Source organism: Vipera ursinii, assembly GCF_947247035.1.
Source record: "Vipera ursinii genome assembly, chromosome: 1".
Taxonomy (NCBI): Eukaryota; Metazoa; Chordata; class Lepidosauria; order Squamata; family Viperidae; genus Vipera; species Vipera ursinii.
In genome coordinates, this window is record NC_139512.1 from 180,242,181 (window position 1) to 180,266,528 (window position 24,348).

The 24,348-nt window shown below is 36.2% G+C and overlaps 1 protein-coding gene across 1 annotated transcript in view; it reads left to right on the top strand.

Moving 5' to 3' along the window:
• Positions 1 to 10,327: 10,327 nt before the first annotated feature.
• Positions 10,328 to 24,348, top strand: part of CPS1 (carbamoyl-phosphate synthase 1) — a gene marked incomplete at its 3' end in the record, with an annotated part of 173,698 nt that continues 159,677 nt past the window's right edge. The window contains exons 1-2 of the mRNA XM_083354439.1: positions 10,328 to 10,372; positions 17,997 to 18,106. Coding sequence (XP_083210565.1) covers positions 18,036 to 18,106 — 71 coding nt within the window. The 5' untranslated portion in view covers positions 10,328 to 10,372; positions 17,997 to 18,035. The remainder of the gene's footprint in view (positions 10,373 to 17,996; positions 18,107 to 24,348) is intronic.

A 24,348-nucleotide genomic window follows, 5' to 3' on the forward strand; every position in this document is an offset into this window, starting at 1 on the left:
ATCCAAACTAATATAAAGGGAGAAAAAACAAACAAAGACAAATTAAAAAGTACAAGAACAGAAAAAAAGTTTAAGGAAAATAGAAAAGAAATATACAGGTAGTCCTCGATTTACAATAGTTCACTTAGCGACTGTTCGAAGTTACAATGGCACTGGAAAAAGTGACTTATGACCATTTTTCACATTTATGTCTGTTGCAGCATCCCCAGGGTCTTTGTATAGGACTACCTGTACAAAGATGTAGCTTCCAATATTCTTTACAGCAGTTATACCCACCATTATATTTTAACAGAATAACAGAGTGGAAGGGAGGTCTTCTAGTCCATTGGTCCCCAACCTTTTGAGCACCAGGGACTAGTTCCATGGACAAAGGTTTTTCTGCGGACCAGAGGGGGTGTGGTTTCATGTACTACCTGCATCCCGCAGATGGAGTTTTGCTTGTTTGCATGGATCAGTTTCTGGCATGCTGCAGCCCGGTGTTGGTCCACGGACCGGGGGTTGGGGACCCCTATTCTAGTCCATCCTCCTGTGTAAGGCAGGAGACCCTGTACCATTTCAGACAAATGATTGTCCAGTCTCTTCTTAAAAATCTCCTGCGATGGAGCACCCGTAACTACTGAAGGCAAGCCATTCCACCTGTTCATTGTCCTACCTGTCAGGAAATTTCTCCTTAGTTCTAGGTTGAATCTCTCATTGATCCAACCTTTTATTTTAACTTTTCTTTATGAAATTACAGCATAATGTTCTTCTTTCTATAATGTATTCTGTCTAGCTGGAAAAATTATTCAAGAAAGTACAGAGTGGGAGTGGGTGGGAAATGAAGGTAACGTGAAGCTCCTATAAGCTCCACTGGTTCAAAGTGTTGGTGCAAAGTCATAACCTTATCACCATTTATGAAGCTGACGTAGCAAGCAGCTTTTGTTTCCATGCAACAGAGTGCATTTCAACACAAATTCATTTGACTTAATTACATTTGACTAAAGTTTTCTTAGATTTCAGAAAATATTATTGCTCACTTTAAAAGCATTTTAATTTCTCTTATTTTGCATAATAGTGTAATTTTTTGGGGGTGTTTTTGGTGTGTGTGCCTTGGTGTACACGTGCCATAGGTTTGGCACCACGATTCTAGTGGGCAGGAGCTGCAATAGAAATACATGCCAATATGGTCATACTGATAGCTCAAGTTGAATGGAAAAATGTTAAGTAATAAAGATTGTTCTTAAATAAGAATGTCTGATTAACCCCTTTCTAAATCAACCCACACAAGAGTGCTTTAGGTGTTAAAGTGCTTATTTCCTGTGTCAGCTGATTCCACTAATCCTGTTGGCAATGGAGTTTGACCAATACGTTGGTTCATTTTCTTCTGCTGAAGATAACAGAAGGACCTTATCTTTCTTTCACCAGGAACGAATATTGCTCCCATGTCCAGGGAAGAACAATTAGCTACTAGTGACCAAATATATTTGAACATGGATTTTATTTTACTAACCTGAAAAGGAAGCAGCATATAATGAACATTGCTAGGACATTTCCAAGGAAGTGGTTGATTATGTCAAGTTAGCTATTAAATGATTATTTGCTTCATAGTTACAAAAACGGTTTTTGCCTTTTGTTCTGTGTATGCAAATAGGAATATGTTCAGTTGTTCTGGAGGTGGGTGGGTAATTATACTTGGTAGAGAAAGGTGATACTGTGTGTACATAAGCTACAACTGGCTGAAATTTTCAAAAATGTTTCAATGATATGTTCATGTACAAAATTTGTGTGAAATAGTGAGGACATCCTACTAATTATAATTTGTGTAAGAATATTGTAAGACATACTGGAAATGTATATGAGTTTTTATACCTGTGTAAGTGATCCTGCTTTAGCATTGGAGAGTTGGTGATGAGTAAGGAAAATACATTCTAAGATTTGGGATGATGATAGAGGAGTACCTTACCTCTTACAGATTTTTAATGTTTGAACACATGTTTTGAAATGTTATTATGATTATGTTAGTTGATGTATCCTACCTGAATTATGTATACTTATTTAGAAATAGTAACATTTGGTTATTTAAGAGAATTATGCGTGTATTAAGAATACAAAATCAGCAAAGCATGGGTTATTACTGTCTTGCTTGAAAATAATGATTATTTGTAATAGTGGCGGATATCTGTAGGATGAGGGTGAAGGTTCATTCTCCGAGCTTGTGGGTTGGTTTCCAAATGTTTTGTTACCAGGCTTCAGCAGCATTTAGCATGATTATTTTCTGAGAATTTAAAATGATTATTTTCTGAGTAAAGCTAGCAAACATGAAAAATTTGCTACCTGGCCTGAAGGCCAGGGTCTCTTTAATTCCAAGTTCATGGAAATTATTTTGAATTGCCAAGTACGCACTATAGTGTATGTGGACTAAAAATGGGAATATTGGATCAATTATTTATTTGTTGGTTTCTTACTATAGCTTTTTAGTCATTTTTAGTATGCTTTTCACTAAAAGTATAAAATTGGAAAATTATCCTACTTTGGACACTTAATGCGAAAAGACCTAGTTTTCTGGTGAAAGCTCCAATGCTAAGAAAGGTGGAAAGGAGGAAGAGAGGGTAACCAGCAGAAAGGTTACAGTATCAATAGGTGCAAGAAGACCTGAAGGACTGTGTTAAAGAGAGATCATCATGGACAAAATCTATGTATGTGGTTGCTAAGAGTTAACACCAACTTGATAGCACATAATCAATGTATTTGGAAAAGGCTATTTAGGCCACTGAATTCAACATTGCTCAGATAGGTGTGTGTGTGTATGTGTGTGTATAGAAAATTCTTGTTATTTTCTTATTACTATGTCCATACAGTTTTCTTGGCATCATTACAGAGGGGTTTTTCATTATCTTCCTTTGTTTTTTGGATTTTTGACTCTAGTCTTGCCAACAACTCTGGAATTTCCAGATAGTTTCTTATTTACTAAGCAGTGCAGGAATCCAAATTAAATATTCTCTAAGAGATGGCTATCTGGCTTCCACCTGAACACATCCAGTGAAGATGAATGTAGCACTTTTCCCTATGCAGTTGGTTCCTCTACTGACCTGCTCTCTTTTGGTTAGGAAAAACATTTTTGCCTAATATTCAGTGATACCTTTTCTGACATTCAATTCAATGTGACATCCTTTCTAAAAGTATTATGATTACCACTCTTGATCTTTTCTTCTCAAGGCTAAATTTTCCCAGCACCTTCAGTCTCTCTTCAGAAGACCATTCTCTAGGCATTTTTGCTTTCTCTAAATGTGTACCAGTTTGTCTGAATGGGGTGTTCAGAACTGCGTACATTTGAGAAGTGATCAATGCAGAGCAAAGTGAAACTATTACTTTCTGTGATTTGATGTATTGTAGTCTAAAATTGCATTTAGTTTTTCTTTCTTTCTTTTTTTGGCAGAGAAATCGTATTACTGACTCATGCATTTTATAATCAATACAGTTCCAAGATATTTTTCAAGAGAACTATGCCCAAGCTGGGAGAACTTTGCCTCTGTTAAAATTCATTCTATTATTTTCAACCTATTTCTCTAACTTGTCAAAGTCATTCTGAATTTTATTTCAGTTTTCTACGTTATTAGCTATATCATGTAATTTTGGGTTACAGTATTTGCAATTTTTATAAGCATTGCCATCCATATCCAAGACATCAATAAAGATATTGAAAAATAAAGGGTCTAGGATGTAACTCTGCTACACCCCACTCAGTATCTATTTATTTAACATTTTTACTTAGCTTCCCATCTTATGTTGAACTCCAGGCAGCTTCCAATCAACAATTAAACATCATCATTAAAAATGATGTAGCATGAATCTATTAAAACCATAAGCATTGAAAATTTGGCACTGAAGTTAAACTTCCAACATCTTTATTAAATCTTCTCAACCACCTCCACCTAGCGTTCCCAGTACTTGGGGGAAAAGCCAAGTCTTCAGTGCTTAATTGAATGCTAGGAGGGTAGAGGCCTGCCAAACAACAAGAGGAAGCAAGTTCCACACGTTAGGGGCTGTTACAGATCCTTAGATCCCATAAGATGGAAATGTTTAAGGGAAGGGACTAGGTGTCTCTAATCCTGTGGGTTCAAGTATGGCTTTTCGAGAAGGGGTGTGTGTGTACCTCTGCCTCCTTCAGGGCAGGCAGTACCACTCCATCCACAAAGAGGCAATAATCACCACTTGGACTCAGAATAACAGTTAGAAGGGACCTAGGAGATCTTCTAGTCCAAACACATAACACCTCCCTGGAGATTTTAACTGTTGTTTCAATGAAGAACCATTATCCCCAACAGTGTGCAATAAAACCACATAAGATATATGATCACAATAGTTAAAACTAAATAGCAGGGCCATAATGACACCACTAAGAAAAGTACATTAATAGTAATGAGCATACGATCAAACCAAAGCCAGGAAAACTGGCAGGTCTTTAGCTTATGATGAAAGCCAACTAAATCCTATAATTTTGTAACATATTTTAAGGATAAACTCCTTAGGATTATATTACAACATATCTTTGCAAGTGATTTGCAAGAATACTTGATCAGCTGCTAAGCAGATACTGAATATTCAGGTGTCAAACCACACAGGACTCTGTGTCTCAGTATAAGCACAGTGATTATTTACTTAGTAGAACTTACTACTGTTTGTTTGCCATTCCAACCAGTCCCAAACAATGTCCAGAGGACAGAAAATTAAAAATAGTGAGGTCAAACCATAGCATCACAATGGAGGTGCCATCCACTAGAAGCAAGCCCAAACTCAATTGCCTCCAAATGTTCTATCAAGGAACCACTTTTTCATAGCTTGTGGAAACTCACCAGAGAGCTGATGCTTTGTATGCACTCTGGGTAAACCGTTCCACAGTATTTAACTGGTTGGCAACATATAGCTATATGGAGAGAGTAAAAAAGATGCTCTTGACAGATATAGCTATTGTTCTCTGGACAAAAGAGCCTAAAGCATGTTTAAAATCCATAATGCCCAGATAATGCTTAGAAGTGGTAACACCTCTCTAATTCACTAAATTTTAAGTAGTAGGAGAAGGTACAGCAAAATCCATACTTGCAAGATTCTACTATTATAGCTAATTTCAAAAGAATTAGTTTTAGACATCCTATGGAATTGATTTCGTAGTCTAGTTTACCAAAAGGGGTAGACAGTAGTGCCGTACTTTCAGAAACAGCCTTAATGTCCATGGATGTTTCCTATTCCAACAATAAACCTGTGGCATTTTGCATAAGCTGCAATTTACATATCAACTTCAAAGGGAGTTCTATGTAACTCTTCAGTAAACCAACATAAAGACAAACATTTCATAAACCCCTGTGGTAAAGTTATTCCTGTGAAGAAACAAGTCACACTGATAAAACAGACAAAGTTGAGAAAAACACTCCTAGCTGTGGGAGCTATTTAAAACCCCATTAATAAATGTGGATCTAGGATTACCCAGGATTATGTAGTTGCTTCATCTGTTTATGTGGGCAGATGAAGCAACCCCACAATCCAGGTTGCTTCATTCATGAGTGTCATCTAGAGCAAGAAAACTCCTTAATTCATGGACAAAGGAGTCATGTATCCAAAGTGCTTCTTTTAAGTGTTTTGATTTAAGGTCTGCTAATCTTGTGCCCAAATATAAATCAGTGGATCAGATGATGGGACTATCTACAATGACACAGCGACTACAGCATGCTATGTAAAACACTTAAGATCCAGAGACCTTTGCTGAACTACTGCAAGCTATCCATCTTGCTATCAGTAGATACAATCAATGTTGTTCCTATTCTAATCTCAAAGGTCACTCAATGTGCAGTATGTACTGTATCTCTTAAGAGAGGTTATATTGAAATTGTGGGGCTAAAGGGAAAACCTTTCTCTTCATCACAAAAATTCCATGGACTTCATACAAATAGCATTAAAAACTATTCATGTTATCTGTCACCCGTTATCAGATATTTTTTTAAAGAAAGAAATTGTAAAGAAATGATTAGTACTAAGATTCTTTTGCATGCAGAAAGTGACCTCTGTGGTGGAGGAAGAAAAGTTTATGTTGCACATCCACCATCTTATTATAACATCCCATAAAACTGTGAATCAGGAAGTGATATGACAGGAGAAAAAAGTGTGTGGAAATGCTCTATAGCTTGAGCATTGAACCAAAGAATGAATTCCTAAAAACTAAGATATGCCTTGCTCTGAATTTCAACTTTAATGTAGTTTGTTGGAAAAGCTAATCAAGATGGCTAAACCATAATGTGCCTTGTTTGGTTTTAGATTAGCATAGTGTGTTATTCCAATCACTGTGTTTTATTAACAATGGTTTATAGCATATAAATGAGCTATAATGGGACTGCTTTTTGTGAAGGATTTTTCACCCAGTTGTTAAAGAGCTCAATTGGTTGATCAATCCTATAAGAATTGCTCTCTTTCTTTCTGAAAAGGCTCTTTTTCTTGAGCAATGTCTCTGTATAGTCCAGGGTTTCATAAATTCTTCAGTTCAGGGATCCGCATCATGAAATTTCAGATTGTTCATCAATCCCGAAACATTTATTATATTAAAGTATGTTAATAAGTAGTACTTTAACTAATAGCACTATTAATAATAACACCATTGACTCCATGGATAATCCCATTAACCCTTGGGGTCAACACTGATCACTTTGGAGTACCCTGGCATAATCCAATCTCAGATGATGTTGCATATGGACTATCATTTATTTAGCTCTGGACTGGCTAAAATTAGCTTTGCAGCTCTTCCTTAGGAGAAAAAGAAGATCCAGTATTAAGAAAACCATGTTACTGGTTTGAGGCTGTGTAAAGATGACCCAGGTGCTACTGGGAAAACAGCAGAATTCACAGTGGGAGAATTTAATTGATTATGCCCATAAAGTATTTTAAGCTATATATGTTTGCTTTAGAACAGTGATAAATTTTCTTCTTCTGGAAACTGACCACTTGATACAAGCAGATAATCTAACCTCATGATCCACCATCATGCCCACCCGTTGTCTAATTCATTTGCTGTGGGTCATGTGCCTTCCTAAAAATAGTGATATCAATTAGGTTATAGATATTGCACAAAAGGGGCGAAAGCCCTAAATAAGCAGGCATATACATAGAATGAAGGCTATTGCTAAGCACATTGGTTTGTGCTTAAAATTGTAAGCCGCCCTGAGTCTTCGGAGAAGGGCGGGATATAAATGGGATTAAAAAAAAAACACTGATAGTAATTCAAAATAGAACTAGAAAAAATGAAGTTTTGTACATTTGGTCATTGATAATGAAAACAGATGATGCCCCTTAAAATACTAACTTTAAGCCATTTCCTTATAGCAGAATATACAATGTGGGTAGCCAAATGTATTGGAAATTTTTTAAAGCACTCTTTAGAGATGAGTCTGCTCTAGTTCAATTTCTTTAGGATCCTTTCCTTTCCTTTCCTTTCCTTTCCTTTCCTTTCCTTTCCTTTCCTTTCCTTTCCTTTCCTTTCCTTTCCTTTCCTTTCCTTTCCTTTCCTTCCCTTCCCTTCCCTTCCCTTCCCTTCCCTTCCCTTCCCTTCCCTTCCCTTCCCTTTCGCCATTCATCTCAGTCAATAACTCTAGGCTGCTTACAATTAAAAAATATACTACAATAAAAACACTTAAAAAACAATTATTTAACTGAACAGTATAAAAATGAAGTGGTAAACGTTATTTATAATTTGTTTCTAATGACCTCCCTAACTTGCAAAACATACCTTTAAAGTGCAGCACTCACTGTGACTTGGTTTCTAAAGTCTAACAGTGTTCTTCTATGAGCCAGGAGAGGATGTGGAGGTGCATGGCTTAATGATGCTTGAACTGGCAGCCAGAAATGATCTGCACTTCAATTCAAGCCCAGCTCAATGAGATGGAATGAGCTCCCGTTGCTTGATTCTAGCTCCTGCCCACCCAGCAATTCAAAAGCATGCAATATTGCAAGTAGATAAATGGGTACCACTTTGGTGGGGAAAAACCTAGCTGCATTTGTGTGTGCAGAGTGGAAGCCAGCGCTGGACCTGGTCTGAAATGAAGCATCATGAATCAAGGCAAGGCTAAACCAGCCAAGGAGCCTGGAAGAACCAGCAACCTGAACATTGCTAGCTAATTGGTATAAAGTTAATTCATCCCCTGTGATGCGCCAAAGATAGGCATGCAAGCACTGAAAAGAACGAGCTAGCAATTTATGGTGTCAGGACTCTATGATGTCGAGCATGTGAGATTTCCATGACATTGTAGATCATACACTAAATAAATAAATCTATGTACCAAGTTTTGATCAAAGTGAATCTTACTCAACATTTCCTTTCTTCTTCAATTATTTCACTCTTTTTAATGCTTTTTTTAACATGGAGATTACGTTTGAAATACTTTTTAAATTCTGTGGTAAATATTCTTTGAATAGCTGTTTGGCAAATTTTATTTTTACATTGTCAAGTGACTTAATCTTGGATATTCCCACAAATAACTTATTCCTGTGTGAATAATGTGTCTTGCAGAGAGAAAACATTTTGTTTCCACTACTACTGTAAAGTTTCATTTCAGGATTTGAAAATCACTGTAAGAGCTTACAAGACTATAAGACTAAGCATTTAGTTGCTATCATTGGACCATTTTGTTTAATTTGTGAGAATTCTGAGGGTCAAATTGATCCTGCACAGAGAAACCCATCTGCCAAAGTCTCTTGAATACAAGCAGAGTTATGAGTTATGAGAGTTATGAGTTATGAGCTCATAACTCTCAGAGTTATGAGCTAAAGGCAAATGGTGAAGGAGGGCTACACTGCAAGAGGAGAGCCCTTGGAAGTGTGTCTGCTTAGAAGTTGGTCCTCCCTGCTTAATAGTTCTGTGCTTTAAGCAGCCATAATGAGCCACAACTGAATTTCTGGGAGGCATTTTTTATTAGAGAGAATGCTCATACTGAAACAGCATCTATATTAGCCAGTTGACTTACTCTTAGTAGCCTCTTCTTGGTTCACTTTCTAGACCAGGGGTAGGCAACCTCGGCTCTTTTATGACTCATGGACTTCAACTCCCAGAATTCCTGAGTCAGCTATGTTCATGAGTCATAAAAGAGCCGAGGTTCCCTACCCCTGTTCTAGACTCTGTCTATAAATGGTCTCTCCCGGTTAGGAGGCTTTTCTGGTAACAATCCTGGACCTATTCCCAGTACTTCTTTTATGTCCTGTTGATTACATGCTATAGGACTTTAACATTGTCCTTACCACTTAAACCCCTCTGGAGGAAATCTATTAACTTTTACATGTGAACAAATATGAGCTTCAAAGAATGAAATTGATATAGCCAATTTCCCTATTTAATGTTTAAATGCAGATCATACTATGGTCCTGTGTTGAGTATGTCGTGGAAAAATATTTTGAAATGCTGTTTCCAGGAAAGCTCAATATACATTTCTTCTTGAATTAGACAATAACTGTATAATTTTCCTTGCTGAATTCATATAAGGATATCAGGTAAATGGTTAGCTCTGTATTTACTGTAGTTGTAAGCAAAAGTTGCTAAAGTGCAGAAACTGAGTATGTCTCAGTTACTATGTTATTACTGAAGAGGTACTGACTTCTGTTATTCCTCTCACTGGTGCAGTTCAGGTTTATATCATGCAGTTACAAATTTATTCAGGCTATTTGTAACTTCCCATTTTTCACATTGCTGCTTCCATTCTGAAAAATCTATTTTCTCCTACTCAAACACCACATAATTTCTTAAGGTTAAAAATAAGGACTCTGCATGTATTTTTTATTGGTAACATCTATTTTTCAAAACATAATCAAAATTAAGATCCTGATTCGATCCTGAATTAAGTCAGAAACTAAATGTTAATAGAAGGTGGATACTGGGTTAACAGCTTGAATCCTTGTAAAATGCTGGATAAAACACCTTTGAATTAATCATCAAAAATGAATTGCAGCAGAAGAAGGCTGATACAACACCCCCCTGCATCTCTACCTGGTTTCCAACAGTTGGAGCTTGTTTCATACTTGTTCTAGGACTCACCTTTTCTCTATCTATGCTTATATTTCAGTAAGGATTGTGCTGGACCCTCCTCTAAAGGAGGAGCAGGGAAGGAGGAGTCAAGCTAAAGTTTTTTAAGGGAAGATTGAGTAAAAACACAAAGAAAAAATAGCACAGTTGGATTTTTAGCATTGTTTCTGTGCACATGTGTATACAATCCATCCTGGGGGAAGAAAATAACCACTTTCCTCAAGAATGCTGAGAACCTATAAAATTGTGAAAACTTTGAAAGGACGATTTGGTGTTGTCCATGGAGCCATTCAACATAATCAGTACTTTTCAAGAATTGGTATCCGATCACTCACTGTGAAGGTAATTGGAACTTCTTGTTAAACATTTGACCAATTCTTTCTTTCAGTGCAGAGTGTTATGTGCTGAAAAATTTATTGTTATATGCAGATAATTTTTCTTAAAGCAAACACAAGAAAATTATTGAGCAAAACTAGGTTTCCAAGTTCTGATTTATTAGAGACTGTTGACTGCAGATGTATCGACTTAACAAATACTAGTGTGTATCCTGAGTTTTAAACTATAGGTTAGATTATTTTGAAAGGTGAAGGTTCACAGATCCTGTTTAAATGTATGGAATGTATGGAGATAATTGTTCTTAACAATAGGTTTAAAGTTAATATGGAATTATTAGATATCAAAGATTACATTTATGAAGTTTTATATACTCCTATACTATCTAATACAAGAAAACAAGATTGTAGAATTTGCATTTTTTTCTGATAGAACCTGGATGCTCAATTCAGGCCAATCTGAAATCATGAAAGTTAGTAACCGGATTAGTGGGGAACGAGGTCTGCTTCTCACTAACGTTAAACTTGTTTCTGCTCTGGGTTATTTCACTTCCATATGATAAAAGTCTTTCTCAAGTCAGTTAATAACCATAAGGAAACCTATTTTCTATTATATTACCCTTGCTAAGAAATTTAGTCCAAGATTGAGGCTTCCCTAGTCCCCCTCGCTCTTTTCTTTATCATCATCCTTGTAGCCATCACTAACTGGGGCCCTGAGGCAAGATGCTTGTGAAATCCCATTACTAATTTTCTAAATTGTCCTTCTCAGATGGATTACATGACTTAGGGCTAGCTTCTATCTTTGTTCCTACAAAAAAGCCATAATACTTGGTGTTGTTGCACTTTATTTCTTTTTAAGGGAACTAATACATACCCCCATTTTCTTTGAGCAGTGGGAAGATATATGGGCACAATGCTTATCTGATTCCCTTTGAAAAGAAAGCACTAGAAGCTTGTGGTGTTTTCAAATATTTGACTTTATTTGCAAACCTATAAGGTGGCAACCAATGTTAATGTTGTAAGTTAAACTGAGTGTTCCCTATCAGGTTTTCATAGAGACAACCAGGCTCTAAAGTTTATTTTATTCCTGTCTCTTCTTTCAGTTGTTTTCATTATTTCTTTTCACAGACTTAGACTGCAATATTCTTAGCTCAGAGAAAGACTGGAACAGAAAAACCATGTCCCTACCCATATATTTTCTAATAATTCTCAAATGTTAGCAGCATCTAGCTATGGAAAGCAGTAGATAACTTCCCTAGCCATATTTACCAGGACTACTTCTAGCTCCATTTTTTTTCTGGTACAGATTACCAATTTATAGTAATATCAGTTTATACTTAGCCAAAACTTTCAGTTGCTCTATCTTAAGCCACTTAAAATAATTTTGTTTGGACACCAATGCGTGTAACAAACTAGTTCAGTTATATTATTAATTTTATTGGTATGATCAGTACAATTCAGGAGATATAGAACCATGTCCTTACTTTTTTGAAGGGCAAATTGCAAATAATTTTTTTTTAAACTCAGAAAAGAGGAGAAACATTTCTACCTGCACATTATGTTTTAGCTACATCATTGTTATATTTTCACGTAGCCTTAATACTAGGATTAGCTTATTTCTTTATCAGATGTGAAATTTCAAGATTATTTTAGTTTAAGAGAATACCTATTTTTAATACCGCACACTGTAAATTATTCCTTCTTACCACTTCCTCAGCCATAGGATTGCATTATTTAGACTTCCCTGCTTTTACCCTCTGCAAATTTCTAAAAACAGAGGATGGGAGATGACAGCAAAAGACCTGGGCTCAGTGTTGCATGGGGAAAGCATTAAAGAGATTTCTTTACCAAAATTAGGAGTACTAAATTTGTAATGGGTTTACAAATTTGTTGAGACCAATGGTTTGCAGTTAGCCATGTCTTTTATCTATCTCAATATTTCACTGGTCAGTATTATTGCCCCTTCAACAATTACCCAGCAGAATCTGATTATTAGCATGTATATATTTAAAAACAATCAAATATGGCTGAGGATTTGGTAAGGCAAGTTAATTAAGAAAATATTAAAATAAAAAAACAGAAAAACAAAAATATTTAACTGGAATTACTTTTTTGCATACCTAAAAATTGAGATCAAAGGTGAGCCAAATATAGTAATCAGGGAAACATAGGTGGCAGAAAAAGACCTAATGGTTTATCAAGTCTGCACTTTGGGTATTCTTGTTGTTATTTGATTATAGATTAAAAATTATTCAAGACTCTTTGCCCTTGCTTTCATTTACAGCCAGTGATATTTTCTAATCTTTTAAATAGTATGTATGTATTTTAATTTTTTAGTATCCATTGTAATAATTTTTACAATGTTTAATCTTTTTTATTGGATTATTTTGTATATCCTACAAAACTGACAACAAACTAAATTGTCATTAATTATTCAACACTGTTATATAATCTTTCTGATTTTTTTTACAAACTATCAGGCAAAGTGAAAGGCTAAATATTCATTCCCACTAGAGATGGTAATACGTACTAATTTTATTACATACTCTCCAGTGAATCCAGAAATGCAAGATTCTAAGAAATCTAGTGCCATGCATGAAATATTTTTGTTTATTTTTTTCATGATTTGTTGAAATAGGGCTAAAAACAATATAAAGTTAACAAGTTGAATCATCAAATTCAGTTCCCAAGTTTTCTTCACATATACTTTTAAAACTTTTAAGATAATTTTGAAACCATGTAAGAAATACAGTAATGGAACTGGAAGTGTTTGAAACAGGCATAATAATTTTAATTACAGCTATTCTGCTGAGCAATGATAAAGAAATTGTCATTACTTAAATTCTTTATCTTTCAGAAGCGAGGATCATAATTATATGATCTTGATTAGTACCATTATTGGTAATAATTGCTCTTAAGCATCTAAATCCATCTGAGATAAGTTCAGTAGTTTTGTGAAGTCATTGTTACATTTCTTTATATGTTGAATAACACCAAATGATTTAATAAAATTGACTTCTGATCCCACTGCTGTGTGAAATATATTTAGTCTGATATTCAGTCTCTAGGATTTGAAACAAAACCAAAACCATATTTATTGCATTATATTCTTTCATTTAAGAATTTGAATATATTTTTTTAATATTCCAAGATAATTTTATGATGAGTCTGAAATAAGAAAGTAGGCATGCTTGTTTTAGCTCCCCTTTTTGTCAATTAATATTGTTCATATAGCCAAGCAAGAATAGAATAGAATAGAATAGAATAGAATAGAATAGAATAGAATAGAATAGAATAGAATAGAATAGAATAGAATAGAATAGAATAGAATAGAATAGAATAACAGAGTTGGAAGGGACCTTGGAGGTCTTCTAGTCCAATCCCCTGCTTAGGCACGAAACCCTATACCATTTCAAACAAATGGTTGTCCAATCTCTTCAAAAATTCCAGTTATTATGTCATGGGCTCTGGTGAGCAGGAATGAACACACACAGCTGAGTACAGAGAAACTCATTCTTTTATTTAAGCTGGAACTGTACTGGGGACTTGGGGTGCACCCCACCACAATATATAGCCAAACCCTTGGGTAGCAACCAATCATATTGAACCCATGCTTGCCGCCCAAGATTGACCAATTGCAGGACCGGAGATGTCCTGACTGGGTGGTGTGGTACCAAAAGCCCAGTACATAACACCAGTCTTGAAACATTGAGTTTCTGGAGGCAAGTTGTGCCACTGATTAATTGTTCTAACTGTCAGGAAGTTTCTCCTTAGTTCTAGGTTGCTTCTCTCCTTGATTAGTTTCCATCCATTGCTTTTTGTCCTGCCCTCGGATGCTTTGGAGAATAGCTTGACTCCCTCTTTTTTGTGGCAAACTCTGAGATATTGGAACACTGCTATCATGTGACCCCTAGTCTTTCTTTTTATTACACTAGATATACCCAATTCCAGCAACCGTTCCTTATATGTTTTATCCTCCAGTCCCCTGATCAGCTTTGTTGTTCTTCTCTGCACTAAAAGAAGATGACTTAGGAGATTTAGGTCTACATATCATTTCCAGATACAAGATGCTTTTCTTGAAAACAATTATTACACAATCAGACAGGGAGAAGCATTAAAGGAACCTTAATTAACCAATAACGACTTGTTATTGTTTTTCTATTCCAATTAGACAGAAGAAATTCAATTTTTATTAACAGAATAAACAGAAAGAAGAGATTCAAGAGGAAAAGTCTCACCTGCATTTTCATGCAAAAAGATGTGCTATTATACTCCTAGTATATTTGCTTTTAATATTTGTAAACTATAGAAAAATTATCCTGATGTTATTTTAGCTTCCACTCATAGCTTATTGCCCCAGAAGTCTATTAATTTAAGATTTCCCTGGTTTTAGACTGTATTTTTTACAGTCAAGCACAAGAAACCTTTGGTCTAAAGACTAAGTATAACCATAGGTTCTTTCCAGTTGGAAAGAGGAAAAAACCCACTGTAGATGGGCAGCCATATTCCTATATGCTGTATTGTATTCATATTACTGACATTAATTATAAAGAATGTAATATAATTTTTTTAAAAATAGAATTGTATAACAGTAATAAGAGTACTGTTTTCTTAGTCCATACTACAGTATAAAAATTAGTGCACATGCCAATTTCATATGCAAGGAAGAGCACCTCAGTTCTGCAAACATGATTCTGCAGAAGACATTTTAGCCATTTGGAAACCACCATCTCTTTTTCATAGGATACCGGTTAGCCAGTATAATTTGTTTTTAATAATTTGTAAATTAAGACCAAATGCATTAAAAAATAACAGCATATCAACTTAGCGACTCGTAAGGTTCACAAGTGTATGTTAAGGAAAAATAATTGCTTCAGCCACGCTGCATAAACAAGTCTGTTCTTAAATCATGATGATGCTAAATCAGAAACATGAAAGCATTTGCTTGTCTAGAAATATGCAAGGCCCTTTGGGCAATATGATAATAGGATCAAATAATGCAACCTTTTGCTTGTTGATACCAGTCAGAATTGGATTGTAGTTATTCAAAATAACTACTATTGATTTCAAAGGGATTTTCTCCAGGGAATAGTGCCGCTAACTCAGAAGAAAGATTTAGAAATTAAATCGGTGTTATTTTCATATGTACAGAAGGGAGGGCATAAGAGGAGCACTCTGGTCTTATGAAGGTCACTGTTAATGAAAGTGAGCAGACTGAAATGGAAGCTTTCAAAATGTAAGGCCAATTTCTGATCCACTGGATCAAAGGCTGATAACCTGAGGCTGCATGGACTTCCGAAAATGACAGCTGCAGACCCTGAAAAATTCCAAGCTTTGCTACTTGGTTGCAGTGTTGAATGTGACAAACAGGGGAAAGCATTAAATGCATAACTGAATAGAAATTGAATTACGGTAACAGTATTTTAGTACTTAATTAAATATAAATGTAATGCAAAATCACATTATTATTATTATTTTTGCCTTGATTCTATCTACTGCTTTTTTCAATGTAGTTCCTGGCCTGCTTCTCAAAGGATCTTTGCAACTCTTGGTCAGAGTTTTGCACTTTGTCTTACTTTTGTCACACAGAGCAAAAACAACAAAAACATGTGGTTCTTTGTGTTAGAAAAAGGCATGAATGCTCTATGTAGTAATCACACCTTTATTTTTATAAATAACTCAAGGCAATGAACATAATACTCCTTCCTCCTTTTTTCCCTACAACAACAACTGCATAAGGTGGGTTGGGGTGAGAGAAAGTGACTGGCTCAAGGTCACCGAGCTGCCTCTCATGCCTAAGATGGAACTAGAATTCACAATCCCCTGGTTTCTAACCTATAGCCACTCTTCCCAACTATATACAGTATATTTTCCTGGTTTGCTTTTGGAGGGATTAAATGAAGACACATTCCCATGTAAGCAATCTTGAGTTTCTGAAGGAAAAGTGAGGTATGTGTGTATCAAATAAATATTAGTTGAATATTATTGAATGATGAAAATCTCAGGCTAGAAGTTGGAAACATTTTCTTTAGAAAGTCAAGCCAAGGAATGAGGTGGGACATAAGCTTTTCTAGAAGCTGATATATACTGCACATGTTGAACACATTACCTAATATTTCAACAAAAATCGAGCACTGTAACACCTGAAGGCCTTGTGTTTGTTGTAAATACAGTATGTGGCAGCCTCATCTCTGGCCAGCTGGAGATTTTGAATAGTATCCTTCTAAATCACATTGAAAAAAACTCATGTGATTCATAAGTAAAAATATGATTCATGAGTACAAATGTGAGGACATATCAAGGGAAGAAGCTGTGGACAGGTTTTAAAGTTTCATTCTATTACTATAATGAACCAAAAAAGCAAAGTGAAACAGCAAACTACAAAATGTGTACAGCCCAAATTAATTCACTATAAAATGCAGCCTCTTTATTGTAGGTTATGGATGATAATTTGCCATACTGGTCCAGTGTGGCTTGGTAAATGTCACTGGCCCAAAGCCAACATCTGGCTTCTGAGCCTAAAGGGGGACTGGAACCTGGCTTTTCCACTCCTAGTCCAGCACTTCAACCACTACACCATACTGACTCTCATATATGTATGTCCAAGCAACAAAAATGTACCCATCCCAACAAACAATATATTTCTTGCAAATGTTAAAATACACTATTGTTGCTACTTTGTTGTGATGTGTTTGTAAACAATCTATGCAATCTTCTTGCAGCAGCAAGCTATGTGGTCCACTTTTTCTTCAACTTTTTTACAGAGATGGCATTTGCTAACTTTTGCTGTCTTCTCAATTCTGGCTTTGTATGCATTTGTTCTTAAGGCTTGGTCTTGTGCAGCAGGAATTAGCCCTTCTGTCTCTTTCTTCAATTTCCCCACTCTTAACCATTGCCAGGTCTTGTTTGCTTTGCCTGCTAGTTTTTTTAAAAAATGTACTGGCATGCAATACTTTGTCTTGCCATTTCTCTTTTCTGTTCATCATTTGATCTTTCTTATAGGCCCGTTTGGTTCCCTGGTTCCCTTGTGGTTATATCTACCATCCTATCCCCAGGTTGGACAGGATCCCAATGTCAGTAATCTTAAATTTGCAACAGTCACTTTTAATTTTCAGATTAAGCATAATATACATTGGCCAGGATGAGGCTCAAGAAATGTCCCACAATTCTTTCCTGCACCAGCCATTGTCTTTCTGCAAAGTGTCAAAACTGTCTGCATTTTAACAACAGTATTTATTACTCTTTTACAAACAATCTTGAAGCATTTGTTATATTGTTTAGGCTTTCTTGTTTTTAGTGTTATTGTACTGCATTTCTGTTATTTGTCCAAATCTCCATTTCATCTGAGGAAGACTTTTTTTTTGTTTTAAAATTGACAAAATGGAATTCAAGCTGAATTTTGTATACTTAACTAATTTTATATGCTACATTGAATTTTACTAGTATATGCTATTGTTAAAATAGAAGGATTGTTTTTCTCACCTATTTGTAAAATATAACACAGCAACAAAAAGTCTTCCATTTTCAGCTGACTTTTGGATGACACAATTATAAAGAGTAGAATGGTATTACTTAGAAGTAATTATGCATATATGGATAATGAAATGGTGATTATAATGGATTTTTTCTTCTAGGCACAGACTGCCAATTTGGTGCTGGAAGATGGAACTAGGATGAGAGGCTACTCTTTTGGGCATCCATCCTCTACAGCTGGGGAAGTTGTATTCAATACTGGCCTTGCTGGGTAAGAGCACATAATCTGCTTTTCATACTACCAGGATAATAAAATGGCATCCACATTAGAATGAAATGCTTCCCACCCAAAAGTCTGGACAATTTTTTCTTTCTTTTTAACCCTTGAATTCTATGTGATCTCAATTGTCCATGAACAGAGGCAGTTGTAGTAGAAAGGAGCAGTGGCATTGGGAGGGTTGATTTTCTCTCCACATTTTCTCCAAGGAGAGGTAAAAATCCCATTAAGCTTTGCTTTCTTCACTTTTCTTTCATCTTTTCTATATGAGAAGTTTGGAGAATTGCCTTTTCATATTGCTACAACACTACAAATTAATGACTCACCAATGGGTTGATTTTCTTTCCAATTTCCTAATGAGGGGCTAGAGGAGTAGAGCACCATAACATTTTATTTCCTAGGCATCTACAAAGGCTATTTCTCTATGACATGTTTATTTGTTATTAATTTAACCAAAGTTTATTCAGTCTTGTTTTTTTTAGTGTGACACAACCAGAGAGTCATCTCTACTGGACTTAAATCCTACCAGCAAGCATAAAATTATAAAGGGGTTGAAATTGCAGGAACTTTGGGGGAGAATAACCATATCATACTGGATTTCAACATAAACCAGGCAAATAATCAAACAAAGTCAAATTACTGTCTTGGGCTTACGAGAGCTGACCTCAACAAACTTAGAGAGAACTTAGGAAGGATTCCATGAATAGAAATCTTAAAGGGAAAAACAAGATAAGATAGTTGGGCAACTCTGAAAAATGAGATTATAAAAGCTCAGTCTAATACAATACCACTGACAAAGTAAAAGCAAGAGATCCCAGATGAAACAGTAGGGTTGCATACAAAAATCTCTGATAGATTGAAATACAAAATGGAAAGAAGGACACATAATTAAAACAGAATACCAGCAAATAGGCCAAATCTGCAAGAATGAAGTTAGGAAAGCTAAGGCTCAGAATGAATGAAAACTTGCAACAAATGCAAAAAAGTTTCTTTCAACATGTGAAAAACAAGAAAAATGTTAAGGAAACAACGGATCCACAAATGGGAGAAAATGTCAAGGAGGTGACAGGTAGCAGGGGAAAACCGAATTGCTTAATTTATTTGTTGCATCCGTCTTTACTCAAAAGGAAAAAAATAGACCAATCGGAGCCATAGTGACACAGTAGTTAGAATGCAGTACTGCAGGCTACTTCTACTAACTGCTGGTTACCTGCATTTCAGCAGTTTGATCTCACTGGCTCAAGGTTAACTCAGCTTTCCATCCTTCCGAGGTCGGTAATATGCTGACTCTCTAAACTTCTTAGTGAGGGCTGTAAAGCATTGTGAAGTGGTATATAAGTCTAAGTGCTATTGCTATCAAAAGCAGTACTGTAGATGACAGAACAGGAGTATGAGTCAAAATAGGGGGGGAAAAAGAGAGAAAACCTATATACTCTAGACAAGGCCAAATTGCCAGTAACAGGTGTATTGCAGGGTTCTGAAAGAGCTGGAAGATGTGATCTTAGAACCACTAAACAAAATCTTTCAAGGTTCTTGGACCGCTGGGGAAATACCAGAGGACTAGAAAAGAGCTGATGTACTGCCAATGTTCAAAATGAGAAACATATGGATCCAGGAAATTACCAACCAATTAGTCTGACATCAATACATGGTCAAATCCTGGAAAAGATAATCAAGCAGCAGATTTGTGAGCACCTAGAAATGAGCAAAGCTATTATAAGAAGTAAACATGGGTTTGTTAAAAAACAGGTCATGCCAGACAAACCTTATTGCCTCCTTTGACAAACTGATTAACTTAGAGGATCAGGGAAATACTATGAACATAGTTTACTTAGACGTCAGTAAGGCATTTGACAAAGTAGACCACAGCCTACTACTTGGTAAGATAGAAAAGTGTGGGATATACAGCATTACCACCAGATGGGTTTGCAACTGGCTGACCACACTCAATGTGTAGTCCTCAGTGGAACTATGGCCACTCCACTAATGGAGAGAAACATGCAGTGGAGTACCTCAGGTCTCTGACTTCAGGCCCAGTTACTCTTCAACATCTTCATAAATGATTTAGATGAGTGGATAGAAGGGGAAATCAACATATTTTCAGACCACACCAAGCTGGAGGAAATAGCCAACACTTCAGAAGATAGACCCAAAGTACAGAAGAATCCTGACAGATTTGAACACTGGGCCCTGAAATTCAGTGGTGAGAAATGTATGGTCTTACACTTAGGCAAGAAAAACCAAATGCAAAGGTATAAAATATGTGGTACCTGGCTCAACAGTAGTGACTGTGAGAGGAATCTAGGCATCCTAGTGGACCACCACTTAAGTATGAAGCAGCAGTGTGTTGCAACTGCTAAAAAAGCCAATGTTGTTCTAGGCTATACCAACAGAAGGACACTATCAAAATCATGTGAATTAATACTACCAGTTTATACCTCACTGGTAAGACCACACTTGGAGTACTGCATTCAGTACTGGTTACCACAATAGAAAAAAAAATGCTGAGACTCTGATAAAGAATGCAGATAAGAGCTCAAAGATGATTAGAGTTCTGGAGATTAAACTATACAATGAGGGAACTAGGTATGTCTAGTCTAATAAAGAGAAGGATTAAAGGGTGACATGACAGCTGCCTTTCAATACTTGAGGGGCTATGACAGAGAAGATAACTTTTCTCCAAAGCTCTTGATGGTAGGACAAGAAGCAATGGGTGGAAGTTCGTTAAAGAGAAATCCAATCTAGAATTAAGGAGAAATTTCTTGACATTGAGAACAATTAATCAGTGGAATGGCTTGCCTTCAGAAATTGTGGGTGCTTCATAAGTGGAGTTTTTCAAGAGATTTGTTGTTGTTAGTTGCAAAGTCGTGTCTGACCCATTGCGACCCCATGGACAACATTCCTCCAGGCCTTCCTGTCCTCTACCATCTTCTGGAGTCCATTTAGGTTCACGCCTACTCCTTCAGTGACTCCATCCAGCCACCTCATTCTCTGTTGTCCCCTTCTTCTCTTGCCCTCAACCTTTCCCATCATTAGGCTCTTCTCCAGTGAGTCCTTCCTTCTCATTAGGTGGCCAAAGTATTTGAGTTTCAACTTCAGGATCTGGCCTTCTAAAGAGCAGTCAGGGTTGATTTCCTCTAGGACTGACCAGTTTGATCACCTTGCAGTCCAAGGGACTCGCAGGAGTCTTCTCCAGCACCATAGTTGAAAGGCTTCAATTCTTTGGCGCTCAGCCTTTCTTATGGACCATACATTGCAACTGGAAAGACCACAGCCTTGACTATATGCACTTTTGTTGACAGGGTGATGTCTCTGCTTTTTAGTGTGCTGTCTAGATTTGTCATGGCTTTCCTTCCCAGAAGTAAGTGTCTTTTTAATTTCAAGAGATTAGATAACCATTTTTGTGAAATGGCATAGGGTCTCCTGCTTGAGCAGGGTGTTGGACTAGAAGACCTTCAAGGTCCCTTCTGACCCCATTATTCTATGTTCTGTGTTCTCACACTGTGAATTGTAACTAACTATAGAGAAGTACTTCACACATGTACAGTAGTTGACAAGTTTGTGATTCAGTGTCACCTGAACCCATACAGTGTCCTAATGAAAATTAACAAGTTGTCCTATTTTTTTCCAGTTAATTTTTGACACAGATAAACATGCTTTAAAAGTCAGCATTCGAGGCTCAGAAACATAATAATCTTGTCATGTAATGTTACAGCAGATTTTTAAAACATGGTTGTACGGTTAAGTTATTCAAATACAAAAATCACCTCATGATTTAAGATTAAACCAGGACAATATTTCCATATCTTCCAGAAGGAGCCCACTCCAGATTTTTAAAAATTGTCTGCGTCAGCAGCTGTTCACAGCCTAAAACTAATATGGAAAATTTTAAGTTTTCCCTTTCCTCTCTATAAACAAAGGAGAAATAATTACACATACATATATGTAATATATACCTGTGTGTGAGAAAAGAATTGGGAATGGATAAAAGCTCTAAAGGTAGAAATAAAAGAGAAAATTGAAATAATCTTCTGTCTTCTATCCAGCCAATGAATCTATTTAAAAACAAAGCTTACTGGTTTTTTTTTAAAAAAACAAAACAAAATGAAAAACCATCTGCAGTTGAAATGGTTTAGAAGGGTCTTACTAACCAAAAGGGTTAAGAATATATATTTTAGGCTGAGTAATGGAAAGTCCAAAGAAAAAATGTTTTTGAAGTGAAAGTAAAGGGCATGCCTTTTAATCACATTTCTAATGAGAAAAATTGCTACCAGAGTCCTTCTTATTGTTTCCTACCACAGACCAAGCTAGCTGTTCTTCTACACTGACTATTGGGGGAAATGTTGATAGAAATATTCCACTGAAATTGACTGAAAATGTTGCTGACATCCCCTTTTTTCAGCTCAACAATCCTTCAATTTAAAAAAAAGAGAAAAGAGGAAGGAATATGTTTTTCACAGCATTTAGCAGCTCCCCCCCACTTACTGCACTTCATCCAGGTTTTTCTGATTGCCTAATTTAGCTGCTGTAAAGCAGCCTCCTCCTCCCCTCAGCACATTGCTTCTCAGGCTTAGAAACATTCTCCCCCCCCCACTGCTGCTCTTCACCAGACTTCTATGCTGTTATTAGGGTTAGCCCATTTAATTGCTTTTCATCTGGATTCCTAGTGAACTATTTTGATCTTGATTTATCATCTGTTTGGCTGTTCACCTTTGCCTGCCTTCACTTGCCCTCTTTAACAATACAGAACTATTGTCTGCGCCTTCTATTTTTTCAGGTCTCTGCCACTTGTATCTTTGGTCTATTTAGTGCAACCTTGTTTTATTCATTTTAGTTGATTCTAAAAAGGGATTTATAACAAAACCCGATTTAGTTAAATGAATTTAATTTTTTTTAAAAAAATGAATACTTTTACAGTATATTGTTTGCAAGGGAGCAAACAGTGCAAAACGTAGCTACTCTTCCAGCCAGGGTGGACATTGGGTAAATCTCCTTAGGACTTACTACACTGCCTAGTTGCCCTGTCATCAGAACAAGATCCCCAACTATCTTTCGAGTGCAGAAGTGACACTGTCAGCCTTTACTTGCTTCCATGTCCTTGAAATTTGACCTCCAAATGTGTTTTCATGCTATGCTTGGAAAATAATTTCCAATTGTCAACTTATGTGCTCTTGACCATTTCTCATGGAATGCTGTCCTTCCTTGCAGGCTAATCCCACAGTTAATTGCTGACTCTGCAGACAGAAAACTGCTTCTGATAAAAGAGATTCTAAGACTTTCCTTTGTATCATCAGTGGTAAAACAGCAGAGTAGCTTTGGGTAATATATAAACAGTTATTGGTTCAAAACCTGGCAGAAATCTCTGTATTTTTAAATTACTACTTTTTCCCCCTTTCATCTTCATGTGACTTCAGTGCAGGGTTCTGCTACTTGTTTTGCCAGTTACATGTAATTTGGCCTTTAACACATCTTATTCTTTTATCTACCACCCTTTTAATTCCACCAATATATGAAAAATTGGTTTAAAATTATCTCTTTAAATGACTTTAAGTCAATCAATCAATCATACTCGATCATGTTTGTTAATCAAGGAGTGATGCTTATTAATTGAGAGCCAGTTTGGTCTAGTGATAAGGCTCCAGGCTAGAAACCAAGAAGCTATGAGTTCTAGTCCTACCTTAGCCATGAAAACCAGTTGGGTAAACGTAGGCCAGTTACTATCTCTCTGCCCAAACCACCTCATAGGGGTGTTGGGGGGAAAATAGGAGGAAAAAGAAGTATTGATTATGTTTGCTACCTTGAGATATTTGTAAGAATAAAGCTGGGATACAAATAAATGAAAAAGCATATTCAAAACATATTTAGGGTTTCTTTCACCTTTAAATGATGTATGTTCAAATCCTGGCCAGCTTTTCTCTTTCCTTATTTCTACTTATCCTATGCTTTAGAAATATTTAACATGATGGAACAGAACTTTTAAAATACTGCGACTTAAGGAAACGCAGACCATTTGATCACTTTGGGAAGATAATTAAAGCATCACTGCCACATTCTGCACAAACTCTGTTTTCTTATCTGCAAAATCACCACCATATAAAGAGCCTTCAGTATTCTCACTGGGATCAGTAGCAGTTACACTGAAGTACATAAATTTGGTTGCAAGGTTTTGCATCTGAAAATAATTATTTGTGCTTTTTTGACATACTAAATACTACTTCTTTTAATATACCTGCCAG